We start from the raw sequence: 18,617 nt of genomic DNA, 5'->3' as shown, positions 1-18,617 counted from the left end.
CTACCTAATATTACATACACTTAATTAATAATAACTTCGTTAATATAGCCATTTTTTAAATATTTAATTAAATTTACATAATAATGTGATAACAACACTCAGCATATGGAACTCGGTAACAGTGAAATATAAAAAGGCAGTTAAATAAAAAAAACTTATTAAATGCCTAATTATTTGCTTTTAAAATAGGGGATGAAAGAACAAACCACTAAAATTAAAATAAAACGAAAATAGGTGTTTTACAACCTAGAATTCATATAAATATGCAAAATAAATATAGTTTTACATTGGGGATTATAGTACACATCAATATTTTATCAATCTTTCATCAATATTTATATCATTTAAATGATTGCAATGCAACTAATAGTAAATCGGATAGCTTTCACTATTAAAAACCACCACTAATAACAGAATATTACCAAAAATTTTGCATTTTTTTAGATTAAAATCACGATTTAAAAAAAATATGTACTCTAAATCGATGATACTTTTTGAACATATTATTGGTACCTATATATAGTCCATTGTAGAAATCTACGCTTTAATTTTTGAAATAAATACATAATTTTTTATGATAAATTTTTTGAAATTGATTGATTTAATTTTTATGCTAATGACTTACAATCAAGTTTATTTTTAAAGTTTTTGATAGTACATACTTGAAAAAACGTGCTAGATATTTCTCTAAGAAACGTGATTTTTTAAAATTATTTCAAGTTATTATTTTACGTCATTATATTTTGTTATCTAAAAAAAGGGGTTATGTTCACACAGTTGTATCTCGGCGCCTATAAAGCCAATCTTTTATTTTTAAACCAACTTTTGTTTATTAGATTTTTTTTGTAAGATCTCAATTTTCCGAGATATTTAAGAAATACTGAAGAAAAGCGTGTATTTTTTTCTGTGAACTAATCCATTTTTATTTAAAAAAAAATGTATATTCCCTTTTACTCCTGCAGCCATCTACGCAACATATCGCCGGCATTTTTAAAGTACAAAATTTCCACACAACGCTATTATAGTTCTAATATTGAAGACGCCCCTGTATAACGCAGTCGCGACCGGGCAGCAAAAAAGAGTAGCATCAGAAAGCGAGTGAGACAGGCAACATTTTGGGCGGCGCTTAGAGTGATCCTTTTATTCTAGTTTATGTTCGGTGACATTACTTAATTCATTGTCATAAAAAAAATCAAAACGCCTGTTTCGTTTGTTCGTCAATACATCGATCTAGCTTGATTGGCTGGAGCAACATTGAAACGTTATTGTCCAAAATTTGAATGCATAATACGAAAATGTAAGTGACATGTTTACCTAGGAAAAATCAATAATGACTGGTTGTTTTGTTTTTTTTTCTTAATAAAAAATATGGGGAAATATACCCGATTGTTTCTTGCTACACTATATGAATTGAAGAATTGTATAGTCTTAGAATAACCTACCACTACTCTTTCTCTATATTGAAAAAAATGATGTGCTATTAGTGTAACCATTTCTTGTGTATCAAGTACTCAACTAAATTAAGAATTAATTGAATCTCTCATATAAGACATTTTATTATTAATTTCTTGCTATCAATCTTTTGGAATTATTATTGTTATATGTAAATTATAGGTCCGAGTACACCACCTGCTACAGCAGCACCACCCCCTTCCTACAATGCATCGATACAGCAAAAGGTTTACACGAACGGGGCAGGCGGAGCGTCCGGAAAACCGGCAGCACCATTACCCAGCGGGTTAAGTAATAACCCTGGGGGTCAAGTTAACGTTCCCACTACAGAACCTCCTAGTTACGCTAGTACTATGCAGGCCAAGGCTAAAGCTAGAGGTATTTTTTTTAACTATTTATTGGTGATCGTATAGGGGATACTACAGGTAAAAAAAAAAACCCAAAATGATACCTACAATATAAACTAGGACTAATGTAAATTCAAATTAGCATCTACAATTATTTTACGTTAAGTCGCAATATGTACAAAAGCCTGCACTCCAGTAACTCGACTTAATTAGAAAAAAATAATGTAGTGTGTTTTTCAAGGCATTTTTAAAAGAGGTTGAAGACCTACTAAAGAAATCCAAAGCCTTAAAATATTTACTGCTGCTTTTTGCTAGCCAACATAACGAAGAGGATTTATCTAGGAATTGACAATATTTTATTAAATCTGAGGTTAAAAGTGATAAAATACGCGGAGCGTTCAGATGGCCATCAACAACTTTATACAAAAAAAATATCTGTATATATACGTCTATTAAAGAGTCTAATTACATTACAATATTTTCGGATTACATCAACACGATAATCACTAATATTGCTTTAAAAAAAGACTGAACTTTAAAATTTTGTCTTGAATGCTTTTCTTAGATCATTGAACACCTAGAATAAGTCAGGTGGACTTATGGCAAACCATAGGCGAGGTGTTCGAGTTCACCATCTCTCAGGCAATAATGTCAAATCGATTTACCAATTTTTCATACAATATATATTTTTCGTAATCCACTCATAATTTTTTAATGTTTTGTATTTTGTAGCTGCTCAAGTCTCTTAGTCTTTAAATTTTCTTGTAGTCAAACAAAGTCAATGAAAAAAAGCAACTTTGCAACGTAAAATACCTTTGTTGACCTGAGTTGATAACAAATTGTCGTCACTTTGAGTTTGTTTTTCTTGATATTTTTGCAGTCTCAAAATATACAAAATACCAGTGAAAGTAAGCGAATAATTTGCTAGATTATAATAATACAGTAAAAGCTCTTTATTCTCGATTCCTTCATTCGCGTTTTCACTATTCGCGGATTAAAAAAATGCGACCCAATTCCTATATTCGCGGCTAAAAATTTCTTTATTCGCGGATCGAATCAAGTACGTCGGTGCATATATATTGATAAAAAGGATTCATATAGGTATTCAACGGAATATCCTTTGTAAACGCATCGTCAAATGGACTAATAAAAAAGTAAAATTGACCTTATTACAACTATACCCAAAGTATGTTGTTAAATGATATCGCCGCCGTATTGGTTCCTTTGACACAGGCCGCTCTGACTACAGGAAATGACGAAGAATCTGTGCAAATTCAAACTTTGACTGCAAACATAGCCGAAATTGCCAATGAAATAGGACGAGATGGGTTCGAACAGATAGAATCAAGTGTCAACATTCAGACGTTGCTTGAATCGCAAGATGAAGATTTGACTGAAACGGACTTGGAGGAAATGTTAAATTCGCAGTCTATTGAAGAAGAGGCTTTAACAAGCACTGAAAACATATCAAACTGACATTTAATTCAAAAAATTTTAGCGAAGGTTTAAGGCGCAATTCACACAGAACGGGCGTATGGCGGTGGCGTGGGACTGAAATTCACATAGAAAGGGATTCAATGTGATTATTGTCATTTATTTGTTACGTACATGACTGTGTAGTAAAGTTAAAGTTACTGAATACATCCCTTGTGGTTTAATAAAGAAAAAACTGGTGGTTCGTTTAATGTTATGCGGGAGCTCAATATGTACCCTGAATGTTTTCAAAATTTCCTACCTTTAGAGAAAAAACCTACAAATTGAAGAGAACTTGTCAGTTCAGAGGAAAGGTTGTTAATAACGCTGAGGTAAGTTGAAGAAAATATATTTAAGTGAATTTATTTCTGTTTAATCTAAAACAAAAAAAAATAACGATAATGTTACCCTAATATTAATTATTATGTTGTATAAATTTACTCAAATGAAATTCATCCGTGTTCCTGTGCGGTACTGAATCTAGATTTCTATTTACCGAATCTTCAATCCAAGATTGAGAACTATGCATTGGGATAGTAGAGACTTCAGGAATGGTTAAGGATAGTATTTGCTTGGCTAAATTTAAAATTTCAATTTTGAAACGTCGCTTCTGAACAGAATTCATGGACTTTAAAACGCGAGGTCTGGGTCAGCAGGATCGAAATTACCAAATAGACAAAAAGAAGCAATATAAACCGCTGTTTGGTATATGGCATTTACCACTAGTTGCGCCTAAGAATGGCAAATGAACTTTGTGATTTTTTTATGAAAATTGATCCATCTATGGAACGAAGTCTTATTTTTAAGAGGCGAATTGCTAATGCCCCTGCTGAATATCAGTATGAATTGAAGGAGCGTTTAAAAAATGCCAAGCAAGAAAAAATTACAAATTTCTTTAAGCCCGAAGGTAATAATTAATCAATATGGTCAAAAACTTCAATTAAATTCATTTTTTATATATGTATGTATGTACTTGTTTAGTATTTTGTCACCTAGGAACGTATCCCCTAGAATCCCATATAAATTACCATTCCATATTCACGGTTTCTTTATTCGCGGCATATTTACGGAACGTATACCCCGCGAATAAAAAGCTTTTACTGTATATTTAATTACATAATTCTATTAATATTTTCCTAAATAATGAAAGCCAAAAAGCGCAAATTTTAGTACTAAATTCTCAATAGTATTTTTGTTAAATAATATTTTAATCTATAAATAGAACAGCTAAATAATCTATTAAAGGAACGATTTCGATTTCCTTTTCCCAATGTATGTGACACACTTCACACTTCTTTACGATCCAACCCAACCCCACCAATGTTTATTCTGTCGTATTCGTTGTAAGATGTTTTCCAAATGATTAATGTAAACCCTATAATATACCTAGGGCTCCAAACAATGCAACTAAAATTCAATGTTCAAAGAAATTTAAATATTTAAAAAAAAATAAATGTATCGAATTAGACGTTAATGGCTGGAGAGCGTGAAAAGTTTTTACATTTTCGAAAAATATATGTTAGTACGACAGTTTAACCACTAACCAAAACTCTTTATTTTACTTTCGACACACGTGTTTCGCTAATGATGTTAGAATCTTCGGGAGAAGATTAAAACTAGACCAGTTTGTAGAAACGGTCCGTTGAAAATCCCTGGAGAGACACGTAAATTGATCTATTCTTTACATATGATTTCACCTACATCGACCTCAGCCAGTCTAGCCAGGAGAAGATTGTCTTTTTTTTTGTTAATTGCCTTACTGAAATCCGTGTAGACAGCATCAACCTCAAGTCCGGCAATCCATGTTCTCAGGCAAATATTCAGTAAATACAATGGTATCAATTGACCTTCTCCCTTAAAAGCCGTGCTATTCAAAACTTCTTATATCTTTTGACAAATTGAAATTGAAAGGATATTCATTCATAGATCAACTTTTCGAAAAGTTTGGCTGCATTTGACCGGTAATATGCCGGAAATTATTTATTTTTTTAATATGTAGCAACGTATTTTTTTATTAAATCATTTAATATAAAATAAATCTGTACAACATTGCAAAGATTTATCTTTAAATTTTGATGACCAATTTACTTCACTTCAACATTTGACGCATTTAATTTGTTAGAAAAAACTAGATCTAAAAAAAATGGTGTTCTGTGTTAAAAGTTATATATTCATCACTTTAAGCCATTTTGTAATTAGAATAGTTAAAATAACTGTAATGTTTGGAATGTTTTTTGATAGTTAATAGAAAAGAAATTTGATAGTTTGATAGTTAATAGAAAATTGATAGAAAATCTGTAATAAGTAGCTTGTGGATGCATCACAGAAACATTCTCACTTTTCTCCACGCTCTTGTTTCTTTTGCATGTTTAAGTTGATATGAGATAATTTAACTGTCTTAACAATTATCCAATACTTAAACAAGGTTTTAATGAATCTTTTGTCTTAAGTACACCCGCCACTCCCACCGCCCCCTTACACGGACGACGCGCATACGAGTTACTCGCCCTCAGGTCACTCGCATCCGCCCTTACAGCGCAAATACTCGCCTGCGATCGGTGGGCCGAACGAGTGCTGTCGGGCCGACAGTCCGCTCTCGACGAATTCCGGCGACGGTCGGAATTTGTATCCGGATAATGGCGGAGCACCCCCGTTGCCTCCCACTGGTACGTACACAATTCTAGTTTCTTTAAGTTTTAAGAAATAATTTATTACCAAATAACTAACTATTGTAAGTCAATTAGATCAATATTTCGGCAGTGCTGTTTTATAATCTGATGGGTAGAGGTATGTTGCAGCTCTTTCTTGGTTTATAGACCCCGCGTATTTACGAACATTGAGTTTAAAAATGAATTGTGCGGTTCTTAAGGACTTTTTTGTTTTATAGTACAGTGCGTTAGGGATTTCCGATGCTTCCCCACATGTTGTACGTCCAATTTTATCGACAAAAAATCATACAGTTAGGAGTTCACTGAAACTTATGTTTATTTCATTTTTATGCCCTCCACATGCATAAAGGTGGTCTTACTTTAAAGTTGATTAAATTTAGTAGCTTTTAAAACCAATTTTACTAAGAAATTACTCAAAGTAATACACGAATTTGATTAGGTATTTTTACGATAGATAAGTACGCCGAATAAGTACGCATTATGTAAAATAGAGAAATAACGTTTAATTCAAGAAAGACTATTAAAAAATTAAATTCGGAAAACTTGCTCAAAATGGCCACCATTGTTCTGACGTCAAGCTATTGCCTTCCTGAGTAGCTCTCATAATCATCATCGTTCTTAATCTCCTCAGATATAGCCTTAATCCGTTTTTCAAACGATTCTTCAAGAAGGAATTCAAGGAAGGAAGATTCAAAGAAAGAACTTTCTGTTTCATAGATTTTCCTTCAAAAAAAAAGAAATCCAGTGGAGGTAAATCGGTAGAACGGGGTGGCTATTGTACCATTAAGTTCAATCCATAGCACATAATTAGTATCAAAGTGTGCCCTTACTAGTCGGGAGAACTGAGCTGATGCTCCATCCATTTGGAGATGAAAAGGTAATCTTTCAAAAAAATGAAGAAATTCCAAAAATCTCTCGCCGTTTAATTGTTATGGGAAGACCCTAGGCCCAGTCAACTGATCATTCAATAAACCTGTCCAAAAATTAATAGAAAACTTATGCTGGAATTGATCAGGCCTAACCTCGTGTGGGTTTTCTGCAATGGAACAGAAAGTTTACCATTGAAAGTTCCACTAATCAGAAAAGAGCTCCTTCAAAGATTTTTTTTTGAATTTTTTGGAAAAGTTTTTTAATTAAATGATGTTTTCTTATTTCACATAATGCATGCTTATTCGTCGCACTTAAATCTCCCTGATGTAAAAATATGTAATGAAATGTTTCCTCGATAAGTATAAGGATTTTATTTTTGTCAATTTTTACCTCCTTTTGCCAGGCCATTTACGTAAACTGTTAGCATACTTAAGTGGCAGTAATAATTTAATGTTTATTTATTGGCATAGCTTATCGCGTACCAAACTTGAAGGCCTGGTATTCAAATTAAAACGTAATGCCTGAAAAAATGCACAACCACATTTTTTATCAAAATCGGAGTTTCTCTTTTATTATTTTGGGTAGTTACTTAGTGAAATTGGTTTTAAAATCTGGTAAATTTAATCGCCTTTAAAATAAGACGACTTTGATGCATGTAGAGGTATTACTGCTGGTATCTTTTTTAATTTCCTTAATAGGTAGCCTTGTCTTTTCAGTGCCATGCGGACAGTTTCTGAACACACAGGCTTGGATTTTGTGGTCCTAAATTCACTAAAGCGTTTAAATCATAGGCGATTATCCTGAAACTGGTCTACGTCTTAGGTCTGTACCAGTTTTTATCCTCTGAATTGTCTCATACTCTTTTTTCTAGTTCAGTCAATTGCACTAGTTTTTGAACGTTTCAAAAACCCTTTTTATACAAATATTCCATCTTTTTTCTACTTACCATATTATTTCACAAAACTCTGGCCCGTTTACATTCAACAATATTTGATAGATATGTTGTTATGTGATGTTATCATATGGCAACAGTATAGGTAGAAAAGTTTATAAAGAACCGGCTGCTCAATATGCATGCACAAACCCATTTTTCAACACAAAATCGATAGAAAATCCGGTGGCAGAGAGAAAAGACGACCGCAATATATTTTCTCTCGCCTCTTATTAAAGAAACCGCAAGAACAAAGCAGCCGCCGTACTTCGTTCCTTTGTACCTGCCGGGGATTTAAAGCCTATGACGTAGCCTGAAGGCCTACTCAGTGTCGTCTCGTACGGGAAGTGAGTTAATCGTGTTATAAGGCATTTAAAATCCGTTGTGTATTTTTTTTTAAATATAATAGTGAAATAGACTATAGTTTTTTTAGTTAGACTATCCGATTTTTATTGTAAAAGGTAAGTAAAATTGGTTTAAATTATTCAATTCTCTAATAATCTAAAAAAATAAATGAAAATTAATTACTGTTAAAAATTATATTATTTAAAATATACTTTGATTTTAAGTGACAAAATAATAGGTATTTAACATATATGTACAGCCTAGAGTGTGCATGTGTATATTAATTTTTTTACTTTCTAATTTTTTTCCTTGCTTGCCTAAGAAAGTAGGCAAACAAGGACAAATAATTCACAGCCAAGGGAGAGAGATTATTTCTAACGTGGCAGCTTTTATGAAAAAAGAAGCAGAGCAAGAAATTACTATTCCTTTGAAAAATGTTAGGTAAGTGAGCAATATAAATTCATATTTTATTGTAGTAACTTACAGAAGAGTGGTCCAAGAGTCAGAAGATATAGAAAATATACCTTCCTGTTCCTTTACCAGTCCAAGGAAAAAAAGGTTAAGAAACCACAAAAAAAAACAAAATAAATATATAAAAGTGTATGATTTGTACATAGTTGAAAAAAGAAAACCTACTCTAAAATGTAAGTACAGTATATTTCAGTCAGTTGTAAAACCCAAGTAATTTACTTACCCCATATTGCAATATAACACCAGAATATCCTGTAAAACCCAAGTTGGACGACCTAATGGAAAAGCATGGATACATTGTGTTACGTTTGCCTCCATACCACCCAGAGCTTAATCCGATAGAAAAAATTTGGGCAACTGTTAAGAATTGGGTGGCAAGCAGAAATTCCGCTTTTAAATTGGCGGATGTCGAAACTTTGACAAGGCAGAAATTTGCGGCAATTTCAAATGATGAGTGGATAAATATTTGCAACCATATACAGTGTGTCCCACTTAAGGGTTAGCCACCCCTCTAAAATTTTTGTTTCTTGACCAATTTTTAAAAACTTTTTTTTGTTGGATAGATGGTCAAAAATGGCACTTATGAGCCAAGTTCGACATTTAAAGAAAGCAGGTCATGGCCTACTGTATTCAAGTTTGAAGTGCGAAAAATCGAGAAGTAGTATTAGCGATATTTATTTTTGAAAAATGGTACTGGATTATTGTTCAGGACCACTTAAAACATAAGTGTACCAAATTTGGTTATGATAGTATACAGGGTGTTGAAATAAATTGGAGTCAAATTTTTAAAAGGCACAATAACATTCTTAATCAAATACGTATATTTTTTAAATTTTTGGCTAATTGGGATGCGTCTTGAGAACACAAAGGTTGGAAATATCCTTCAATAAACAACAATCGATCATATTATCATACTATTTTAGGCTTCACAATAATACAACTTCATTTATAAATTTTTTAGTTTTATTTCATTGTTAGGTTGCAATTCGCACTTCACTAGTTACTTAATAATGTAATGTAGGCTAAGCAGCAAAAACTGAAAATAATTACCTTAAGGAATTATCTAACACCAAAGATAATAAAACTACTAGTATTTTATCTTTGCTAACACTCAAATTTAAAAATTAATGCCACAAAACTAAATATTAGTTCCTTCAATATGTCGTCCATTAAGTCTTATACATTTTTCTATGCGTCTTTTGTTGTTTACTACCACCCTTCTTAACTGTACCCTGCTAATTTCATTATACTCTTGTCTAATTCGCTCACAAAGATCATGTAGAGTTTGCGGTCTTGATTTGTACACTTTGTTTTTAAGGGTTCCCCAAAGAAAAAAATCTAAGGGAGAAAGGTCGGGAGAACGTGCTGACCACTGAATTAATGGACTGTTTCGTCCTATCCATCGATTCGGATAATTCCGATTTACCGCATTCCGCACTACCACTGCATTGTGGATAGGCGCACCGTCAAATTGTATGTGTAAGTTTCTTGTTTCGGCTAACGGCAAATCATCGATTACGTCACTAAAATCACCTTCCAGGAATCGAAGAAAATGAAGTCCATTTAGATTTTCATTAAAGAAAAACGGCCCGATTATACGTTCGTTCAAGATGCCGCACCATACGTTAATTTTCTGCGAATACTGCCTTTTACATTGTATCACCCAATGGGGATTTACGTTACTCCACATTCTAATATTTTGAGATGACACAATGCCATTTGTAGTAAATGTTGCCTCATCGGTGTATAAAATATTTTTCAAAAATGTAGGGTTAGCCAAATACTCGCCTTGTAACCACAAACAATATTCCATCTTGCGTTCTTCATCCCCGTGTTCCAAAGTGTGAAGGAATATAGGCTTGAAATGCTTCTTGTTATTTTTCTTTAAACACCTCCATATGCAATTTTTGGAAATATTTAAGTTGGCACTAGCAACTCTAATGCTAGATTGCGGATTAGCATTAAAGTATTCAAGAATTATTTGGTTATTATTATTTGCTCGATTACGATGTAAATGAGGACGTACTCCGCCTACTGAACCAGAATGATCAAACCCGTAGTTTATTCTGGCTATTGTTGAATGGTGGATGTTTTTACCAGGATGTCCTGTTAAATTCCGCCGCAGCTTCACGAAATGTTCTAACTCCATCGCTAACTAGCCGCACTACTTCAACTCTTTCGTTTAAATTATAATCACCCATAATTGTTCGACAAGCAGTCAAAATGAACTAAATGCATGAAAACTATGACAAACTGTCAGGAACATTTTCTTTCATAGCATACTTGGGTAAAATTCCCACAAAATAATTTTTAACCAGACACAATCATATCTTTGGAATTTAACAAATAAACTCATAAAAAAACAAACAAATTGAGCCCAAAATAGTATGATAATATGATCGATTGTTGTTTATTGAAGGATATTTCCAACATTTGTGTTCTCAAGACGCATGCCAATTAGCCAAAAATTTTTAAAATATTCAAATTTGATTAAGAATGTTATTGCGCCTTTTAAAAATTTGACTCCAATTTATTTCAACACTCTGTATACTATCATAACCAAATTTGGTACACTTATGTTTTAAGTGGTCCTGGACAATAATCCAGTACCATTTTTCAAAAATAAATATCGCTAATACTACTTCTCGATTTTTCGCACTTCAAACTTGAATACAGTAGGCCATGACCTTCTTTCTCTAAATGTCGAACTTGGCTCATAAGTGCCATTTTTGACCATCTATCCAACAAAAAAAAGTTTTTGAATATTGGTCAAGAAACAAAAATTTTAGAGGGGTGGCTAACCCTTAAGTAGGACACACTGTAGACAACATAGAAAAACAATATTTCGAAAGTCATCACCTTTTTGATGAAGCATTGGATTCTTTAAAATTTACAGTAAATACAGGCTCATCTGATGAAGAGATCGAATGGTCTTCATCGGATGAATCTGATTTAGGTTGTAATACATTACCTGATAGTGAATAAAAATATATAATATGTAAAATAATAAAACTTTAAGCTTATACCAATTAGTTTCTTTACACAAGTCGTTTAAAATACCTAATCCTTTAAAAAAAATGCGAATAAAGAATAATTTTCAGCTCCCTATTCGAAGTCCTGTTTTAAAAATAATTAGCGAACTGCATCCTCCTGTAAGTAAAACTATTTTTTATGGGCACATCACAGTGTTAAAAAGTATAATTTTAATTTATCCGCATTTTTTTAAACGAATCTCGGAGCAATTAAATTCAAATATATGCATTCTTAGTTGGTATTTCAACTAAATCAAAGGCACTTATAATATCGCTAGCTATACCTACTAAAAATCTAGGGCTATTTAAACTCTAGTACAAATAAATATTAATAATTTCAACAAGTGCCGCCTCCACTGTCTTCAGACCTCGACATAGTCATCTGACCCGATCGATAGAATAACGAGATAACCATTATCCAGTTATGATCTCTTACAATTCTATGCTTGCTAGTTTTCATATTTAGTCACTTCTTTAAAGAAGGGAGAGACAAGCTGTAATTTTTTTCTACTATAAATTTAGTATATTTAATGATAGTTGTTTAATAAATTATATTGATTTTAACGTGCCAAAGAGTAGACTTGGAGTCCAAAACTATGGAAAAATATTTTATTCTAAGTGAGATACATGTCGATATTTTGAATGTTGCTCTAAAAGAAATTAAGTTTTTACTACATTAAGAATAATGAAAGTTTTTTCCTTTTTTATATCTTTGTTGTGGTTAGTTTGGTTTAATATAATTATTATTATTTTTCTTTTTTTTTCCTCTTTTCTTGACTATCAGTTTTAAGAGGTTTATGATTGTTACGTACTTTTGTCTTTACTTAACTTTACATGTAATTACCTACTTGGTGTTTGTAAAGTATTGAATAAATAAACAAATAAATAAAATATTCACTAGTGCTGTTATATTAAGGTAGTTTCCTTCCAAATCTCGATTGGTCTTATTTTGTTGTGTTCTATAAAAAAAACAGTTTGTCAATAATCATGTTTTTCGAAAATTTTGCATTATAGTTTCACTGTTTTAGTCTCTTTTTTGGTGCCCCAATCACCATAACAATACTTTTTTATCTTGTTGCGTGCATTTTTTAAACTTGAAGATTAAAAAAAACTTAGTTCGGGTATAAATTTCAGGTTTAAACAAAAATAGTGCTAATTTCCATTTTTTCCAATCTTCTAGCATCCTCTTCGGTAAAAACCAACTCGATCAACAACAATAACAACGGCCACGCGACCATGAACGGCAATTCATCGAACGAAAGTAACGGCAGTAAAAACCAATCGGAACCGCCTCCGCAATTGCCCCCTTATGCCAAAATTAAACACCAGGTAGTATAATAACTTTTATAATTCCTATTTAATTTATTAATTTATTTATTTTATTTAGTCACCGATACCAGAGAGAAAAAAGATCAGCAAGGAAAAAGAAGAGGAAAGAAGGGACGGCAAAGTGAAAAACTACTCGCCTCAGGCTTTCAAGTTCTTTATGGAGCAACACATAGAGAACGTCATAAAGTCTTATAGGCAAAGGCAGTACCGTAGAATGCAGTTGGAAAAAGAAATGGTTAAAATAGGTATGATATCAGCTACTAATAATATAAAAGTCTGTGATGTTGAAAAAAATCAATTTTAAGGTCTAAGTAGTGAAGCTCAACAGCAAATGCGAAAAATGCTCTCGCAAAAAGAATCGAATTATATCAGGTTGAAGAGGGCGAAGATGGACAACAATATGTTCGAGACGATTAAGCCTATAGGCGTAGGGGCCTTTGGGGAAGTCAAATTAGTTAGGAAAATTGATACTAATCATCTTTATGCGATGAAAACTTTACGGAAGGCGGATGTTTTAAAAAGGAATCAGGTAAAAACTAATTTTCAAAGGGATAATTGATACATTTTACAAGAAAGCAGATATAAACACTATTAATACCTTATTTTAGTAATAGCTAAATTTATTCCTTAAAATTTGACAGCACTTTCAGAAATTATAGATATTAAGAAATGCGTTAATATTTTTTAAAGTGCTCTCTATTTTGCTATTGAGATGTTCCAATTAAATATTGTACATCATCCCTGATGAATTATGTTCATTTTTTAACTTTAAAGAATCGATGTTCTGATGAAGGTCAGATATCAAGGAGCTGAGATTGCTGCTAAAATTAATGGTCAAGATATTGTAAACTGACAGCAAGGGTCCTAATTATGTGTTTGATTGAAATATGAATTTAAATTGCATTTCTTTTTCTTTGTTAGATATATTTTATGAAACTTTAGTCCTTCCTAACAGAAACTCTTTTTGCCCTTATGGTATCCCATTGTCTACTCTGAATAAGCCTTTGCATCAAATTTTTCAATTACTTTTATTTTTAATGCCAATTTATAAAAATGGTGATAGAAGTGATATTTGTAACTATTAAGGTGTATGTATTCATTTTAACATTTAAGTTGTATGAAACTTTGATTTCTGTACAATCTTATAGTGACTAACTTGTTGACGTACCGTTATAATTTGATCGGTGTTTTCGAGAGGTCTGTACACTATAAAATTACCTTAATTATCATTGGTAATATAATATATCTTGGTTAGTCAAGTAAATATTTCATGAAACGTTAAGTACAATGTTAGTTTTGATGTAACAAAAAATGGAAACGACGTTTTCCGTACAGAGTTATAATTTTATTAAAAAAAAAAAAAAAATATTAGTCATAATAGGGTTTAACATTATTAAAATGAAACTTATGAATTACATTATTATCAAGACAAATTTCTAATACTTTATTGTTTTTATTAACACTTAGAATATCGTAAGGGCCGGTACAAATAACGCTTTTGGGAGTATTTGGATTTCTTGGTCGCTTATTATTTTGGATTTAGAATAATGGATATTTTTCACCATTCACAATTAAATGAGGAGATTCGAAATCTAAATTACATTTATTAACACTAAGAAAATCTAATCCTAAAATACCATCAAAAGAAGAATTTATGTCACATATGCAGAGTTTTTGAAGTTTTGAAAATATAGAAATATGTATGCTATGAGAAATTGTAGTGGGAAGTTCGTTTATTCCAAATATTTGGAAATTTTCAGGGGTTAGCTTATAAATTTTAAGAAAATCAAGTGGTTTTAAAATTTAAATTGCTGCGCCAGAGTCAACAAATAACTTTATATTTAAGGGTTTTACATGAATATAAAGTAGTGTTTCATTATTTAATTGGAAAATTCGAGTTTTGTTATAGGGGGATTTTTGTTCATCACACAAGTTTCGGATAAAAAATCCTGATCGATTTCCAGTTCAATTTCGTCGTTGTGTTCAGTGTTTAAAATTGAGTTAACAGATATTTGAGGTTTTAAATTATTATAGCACGTTTCAGCCTTATGTCCAAATTTATTACAAACTCTACATTTAGGAATTATTAATTTTCGAGGCGTTCTTTGACCCGCTCGATATTCAGTATGAGGCCTTGTTGCTTTAAAAGTTGCATCATTTTGGTTACTAATAGTTAATTTAGAGAACTGCGCGTTTGTTTGCTTGAAAAATTATTGGTTTTGATAATCGATTATTAATTGCTTGACTTCTACTATTGAATTCGGTTTCAAAGATCTTAAGGTTTGTGACAATGGATCTTTTAGACCGGTAATGCTTGTTAATAGTGCTGATTTATTATGAAAGTTGGTTAAGCACTTCTTTTCAACATCATTAAGACTTATGTCATATTTTATAGCCTTATGAATTCTGATTAATTGATTTTCGACTCGTTCTACGAAATTTATTGGTTGCTCATTAACATTTTGCTTAAAATGGCATAATTCCAAATTCAAGCAATGAATATCCAAAATTTCACCGTACTGCTCCAAGAGTGCAATTTTAATACTAACCCAAGAGTTAAATTCCCTTGACCCAACAAATTCTAAAGCTGGACCTTCCAAACGGCTTTTTACAAGAAAAGGAAAAATATCAATTTAATTTTGATCCAATTTTGACAAAACAAAATTAACTGAGTCAATGAAATTATGCAATTTGGAACGATTGCCGTCAAAACTATTAATTAAGCGAATTGCTTTATCTGAATTTAAGGTAAAAGCAGTTTGAGAGTTTGAGGCTGATATCTCGGTCATATTAAAAAAAAAATAACGAGAAAAAATATGCTGATACTTCTTCCAGATTTCTATGGTACACAAGCTAGGGGTGTCTTCAAGAACGATGCAAATTCCGATTAGGCTAGGGCTTCTTGTAGTGTCCCAAATTCAAGTGATCCACAGACTAAGGGTAGTTCGTAGCTTAAATTCCGCAAGGCTATGGGTGCGTGTTGAAGGCGATTGAAAGTATCTTCAGCGCGAATGCAAACCTAGAGTCGGTCTTTCCGTTCACATAAATTCTTCGGATTCCAGTTAATCGAATAAATTCAAAAGGGAACAGCCTTATTTTCTCCCCGGAATAATCCTACCGACTGCGCCAGTTTTGATGTAACAAAAAATGGAAACGATGTTTCCCGTACAAAATTATAATTTTATTAAAAAAAAAAACAAAGTTGAAAAACAAAGCAAATGACTTAACTCTGCGGCGGTACAATCAATTCTGAAAACTATATTAAGCTTAATTTACAGATATACCAAAACTGCTGCATATAACAATTTTAAGAGCGCAAGAAAACGAGAACTGTGATCCGGCTTCGCTGATGGTCGCATGACGTAACATATTTACATGTCATTGCATTAAAATTTAAGTTGTCAAGTTTTGCAGGGGGCTAAAAAAATACAAATATAAATTATAGAGTGCGTCTTACATTTTGGGAATTTATAGTATTTTTTCAAACAAGAAGATCTTTCTATAATGCTTTTTTGCCAAGATATAGGGTGTGCAAATTATTTACAATTTATTAATAACATATATAACAATTTATTAATAACAAGTATTTCTTGGACATATTAGGGATAATAGGCCCCCAAATTAGTACTTCTAGGTCTAAAAATAAGCTATCGATATTACTTTTCGTTTTCATTTTTTTTAACTGTAGCTCAGAAACAACGCATTTTTGAACATTGTGTAATGCAAACTTTTTTTTAATGAGCACTATTGATTTCCAATGTTTGATGCTCGGATAGTGAAACCCGCTATATATTTGTTAGTTATATTTAACAATTAAAATTTAAGTATCACATAATTTAATTCATAAAAGACAAATCTATTCAGTCCATCTCTCAAGGGGATCTTTCTTGGCTAAACCTAAAATAAATGCAATTCTCTGCAAAAGGGTACCCTTAGTGTATTTTTCTTTGCAAAAATTTACTTTGAACCATATAAAAAAGAACATAAAAGTCTTTGACTTTAACAGTCGCACTGGGACCCTAACAGTGTACCCGGAGAATATGGAAGTAGGGGGTTAGCGACTGACCCCAGATTTTTGTGTGTGTAGGTGCTTTATTTTTTAAGTAATAAATCAATGATCTTAAGTCTTTAAAAAAATAAAAAAACATTTTATTGTTTAAAGACTTTAATAAAAAATAAGTGTGCAAAAAAACTAACTATTATTACAGATTGTGCAATGTCTAGTTGTTTTAATTTGTTCGCTGGCCGTATGCCTAGGGCAAATATACTTTTCGCAATTAGAACTTGCCTTCATATATTTTCTATCAGCTGATCTTGGACAAATAAAACATCTTCCTTTTTTGGGAATCTTCTACACAGCGGACCGAATAGCTGGTCCATTTGCCTCTCGACGAACTAAACCTCTTGTTGGGTGCTGGTCCTGTTGACACTCCAAACCAAAAATTTTCAAAGAAGCTATATATTTATTTTGAAGTCCCTTATACTTTGAACGATTTCTCATGTTGATTTGACACAACTCCTTGCCTAAGCATTTTAGAAATATTTTTCTCCCAGATTTTTGTTTTGGATTCTCTCTTGCCCAGTTCTCGTTAGCTTTTATGAAAAGAATATAGGAGTTGTAGGCAACTATATCGATCAGATTGAAAAAAAACAGCCATCGGCCATCTTCTTGTGCCTCGCCGACAACTATATTATGTCCTTACACATTTATCAAGCGTATCGACGCCGGCTTTTGTGGAGTTATAGTACAGAATAATTTCTGGCTTGTCATTTTTCACTTGCATATTATGATGTTGTGTAGAAAGAACAGTGACGACCTTCTTCCTTTTGGGTACATAACTTACAAGTGTTTCACGGTCCCGAAAAGCAAAGCGAATAGTGCCGGGAGTTGCATCCTTCAACGATTGTGGTCTTAGTTCTGGTGGAACATCTTTTCTGTTACTCATTATTGTTCCCACGACTGTAAGATTTTGTTCCAACAAAGCATTTGCTGTTGGCACTGAGGTAAATTTTCTGTCCATTGTGATATTGCGACCACTATTCTGCAATTTTGCTAATTCTACAAGACGTTTTACGACTTCTGGACCACTATTGTAATCTTTGGGCTGATTGATTACTTTTCCAGCATATGGTTCTGCAGCAAAACAATAGTAGTTTTCTGAGTCACAGAGCACTTTAGCTTCAATCCCATATTTACCAGGTTTTGTAGGATTATATAAACGGAATTTGCATCTGCCATGGAATGTTATAAGCTCCTCGTCTATTTCAACTGATTCTGAAGGAGCCAAAAAGTCTGGAAATTTGCCTGTGACACGCTCTTATATATCTCTTGTTGCAGCAAAGTTGTCGTATTCTTTACGAACATCTCGAGTAGTTTTATCATCAAACCTTATACATTTTTGGAGTAGTTGGAAACGGTAGTGTGAAAACGTAGCCCTATAAATTGGCAAATTCTCTTCATTGAATAAGTCAATAAGCGGATCTTTGTTTTGCTTGTAAGCACCTGCTGTTATCAAGAAGCCGATGTAGCTTAATATTTCTTTTCTTTTAAAACGCCTAGATTTTTGTATGTATGAAGATTATGGAGTGCTTTCTTTTACAAGACCTGATGCAGAAATCATGTTAGAATTAATTTGATTTATTACAGCTTTAGGCCGTGGACGACGTCTTGCTGTAAAATCTAGAAAAAAAAACAATC

The 18,617-nt window shown here is 32.4% G+C and overlaps 1 protein-coding gene across 4 annotated transcripts in view; it reads left to right on the top strand.

Moving 5' to 3' along the window:
- LOC126733762 (serine/threonine-protein kinase Warts) overlaps positions 1–18,617 on the top strand; it is a 73,237-nt gene that overhangs the window by 14,380 nt on the left and 40,240 nt on the right. For all 4 annotated transcript variants that reach the window (XM_050437157.1, XM_050437155.1, XM_050437156.1 and 1 more), the window contains exons 7-11: positions 1,615–1,830; positions 5,723–5,938; positions 12,771–12,919; positions 12,978–13,164; positions 13,225–13,448. In XM_050437157.1, the coding sequence (XP_050293114.1) occupies positions 1,615–1,830; positions 5,723–5,938; positions 12,771–12,919; positions 12,978–13,164; positions 13,225–13,448 (992 nt within the window). The remainder of the gene's footprint in view (positions 1–1,614; positions 1,831–5,722; positions 5,939–12,770; positions 12,920–12,977; positions 13,165–13,224; positions 13,449–18,617) is intronic.

Source organism: Anthonomus grandis, chromosome 3 (assembly GCF_022605725.1).
Source record: "Anthonomus grandis grandis chromosome 3, icAntGran1.3, whole genome shotgun sequence".
Taxonomy (NCBI): Eukaryota; Metazoa; Arthropoda; class Insecta; order Coleoptera; family Curculionidae; genus Anthonomus; species Anthonomus grandis.
Note: the sequence above shows the minus strand (reverse complement) of the source record. Positions and strands in the feature narration are given on the sequence as shown.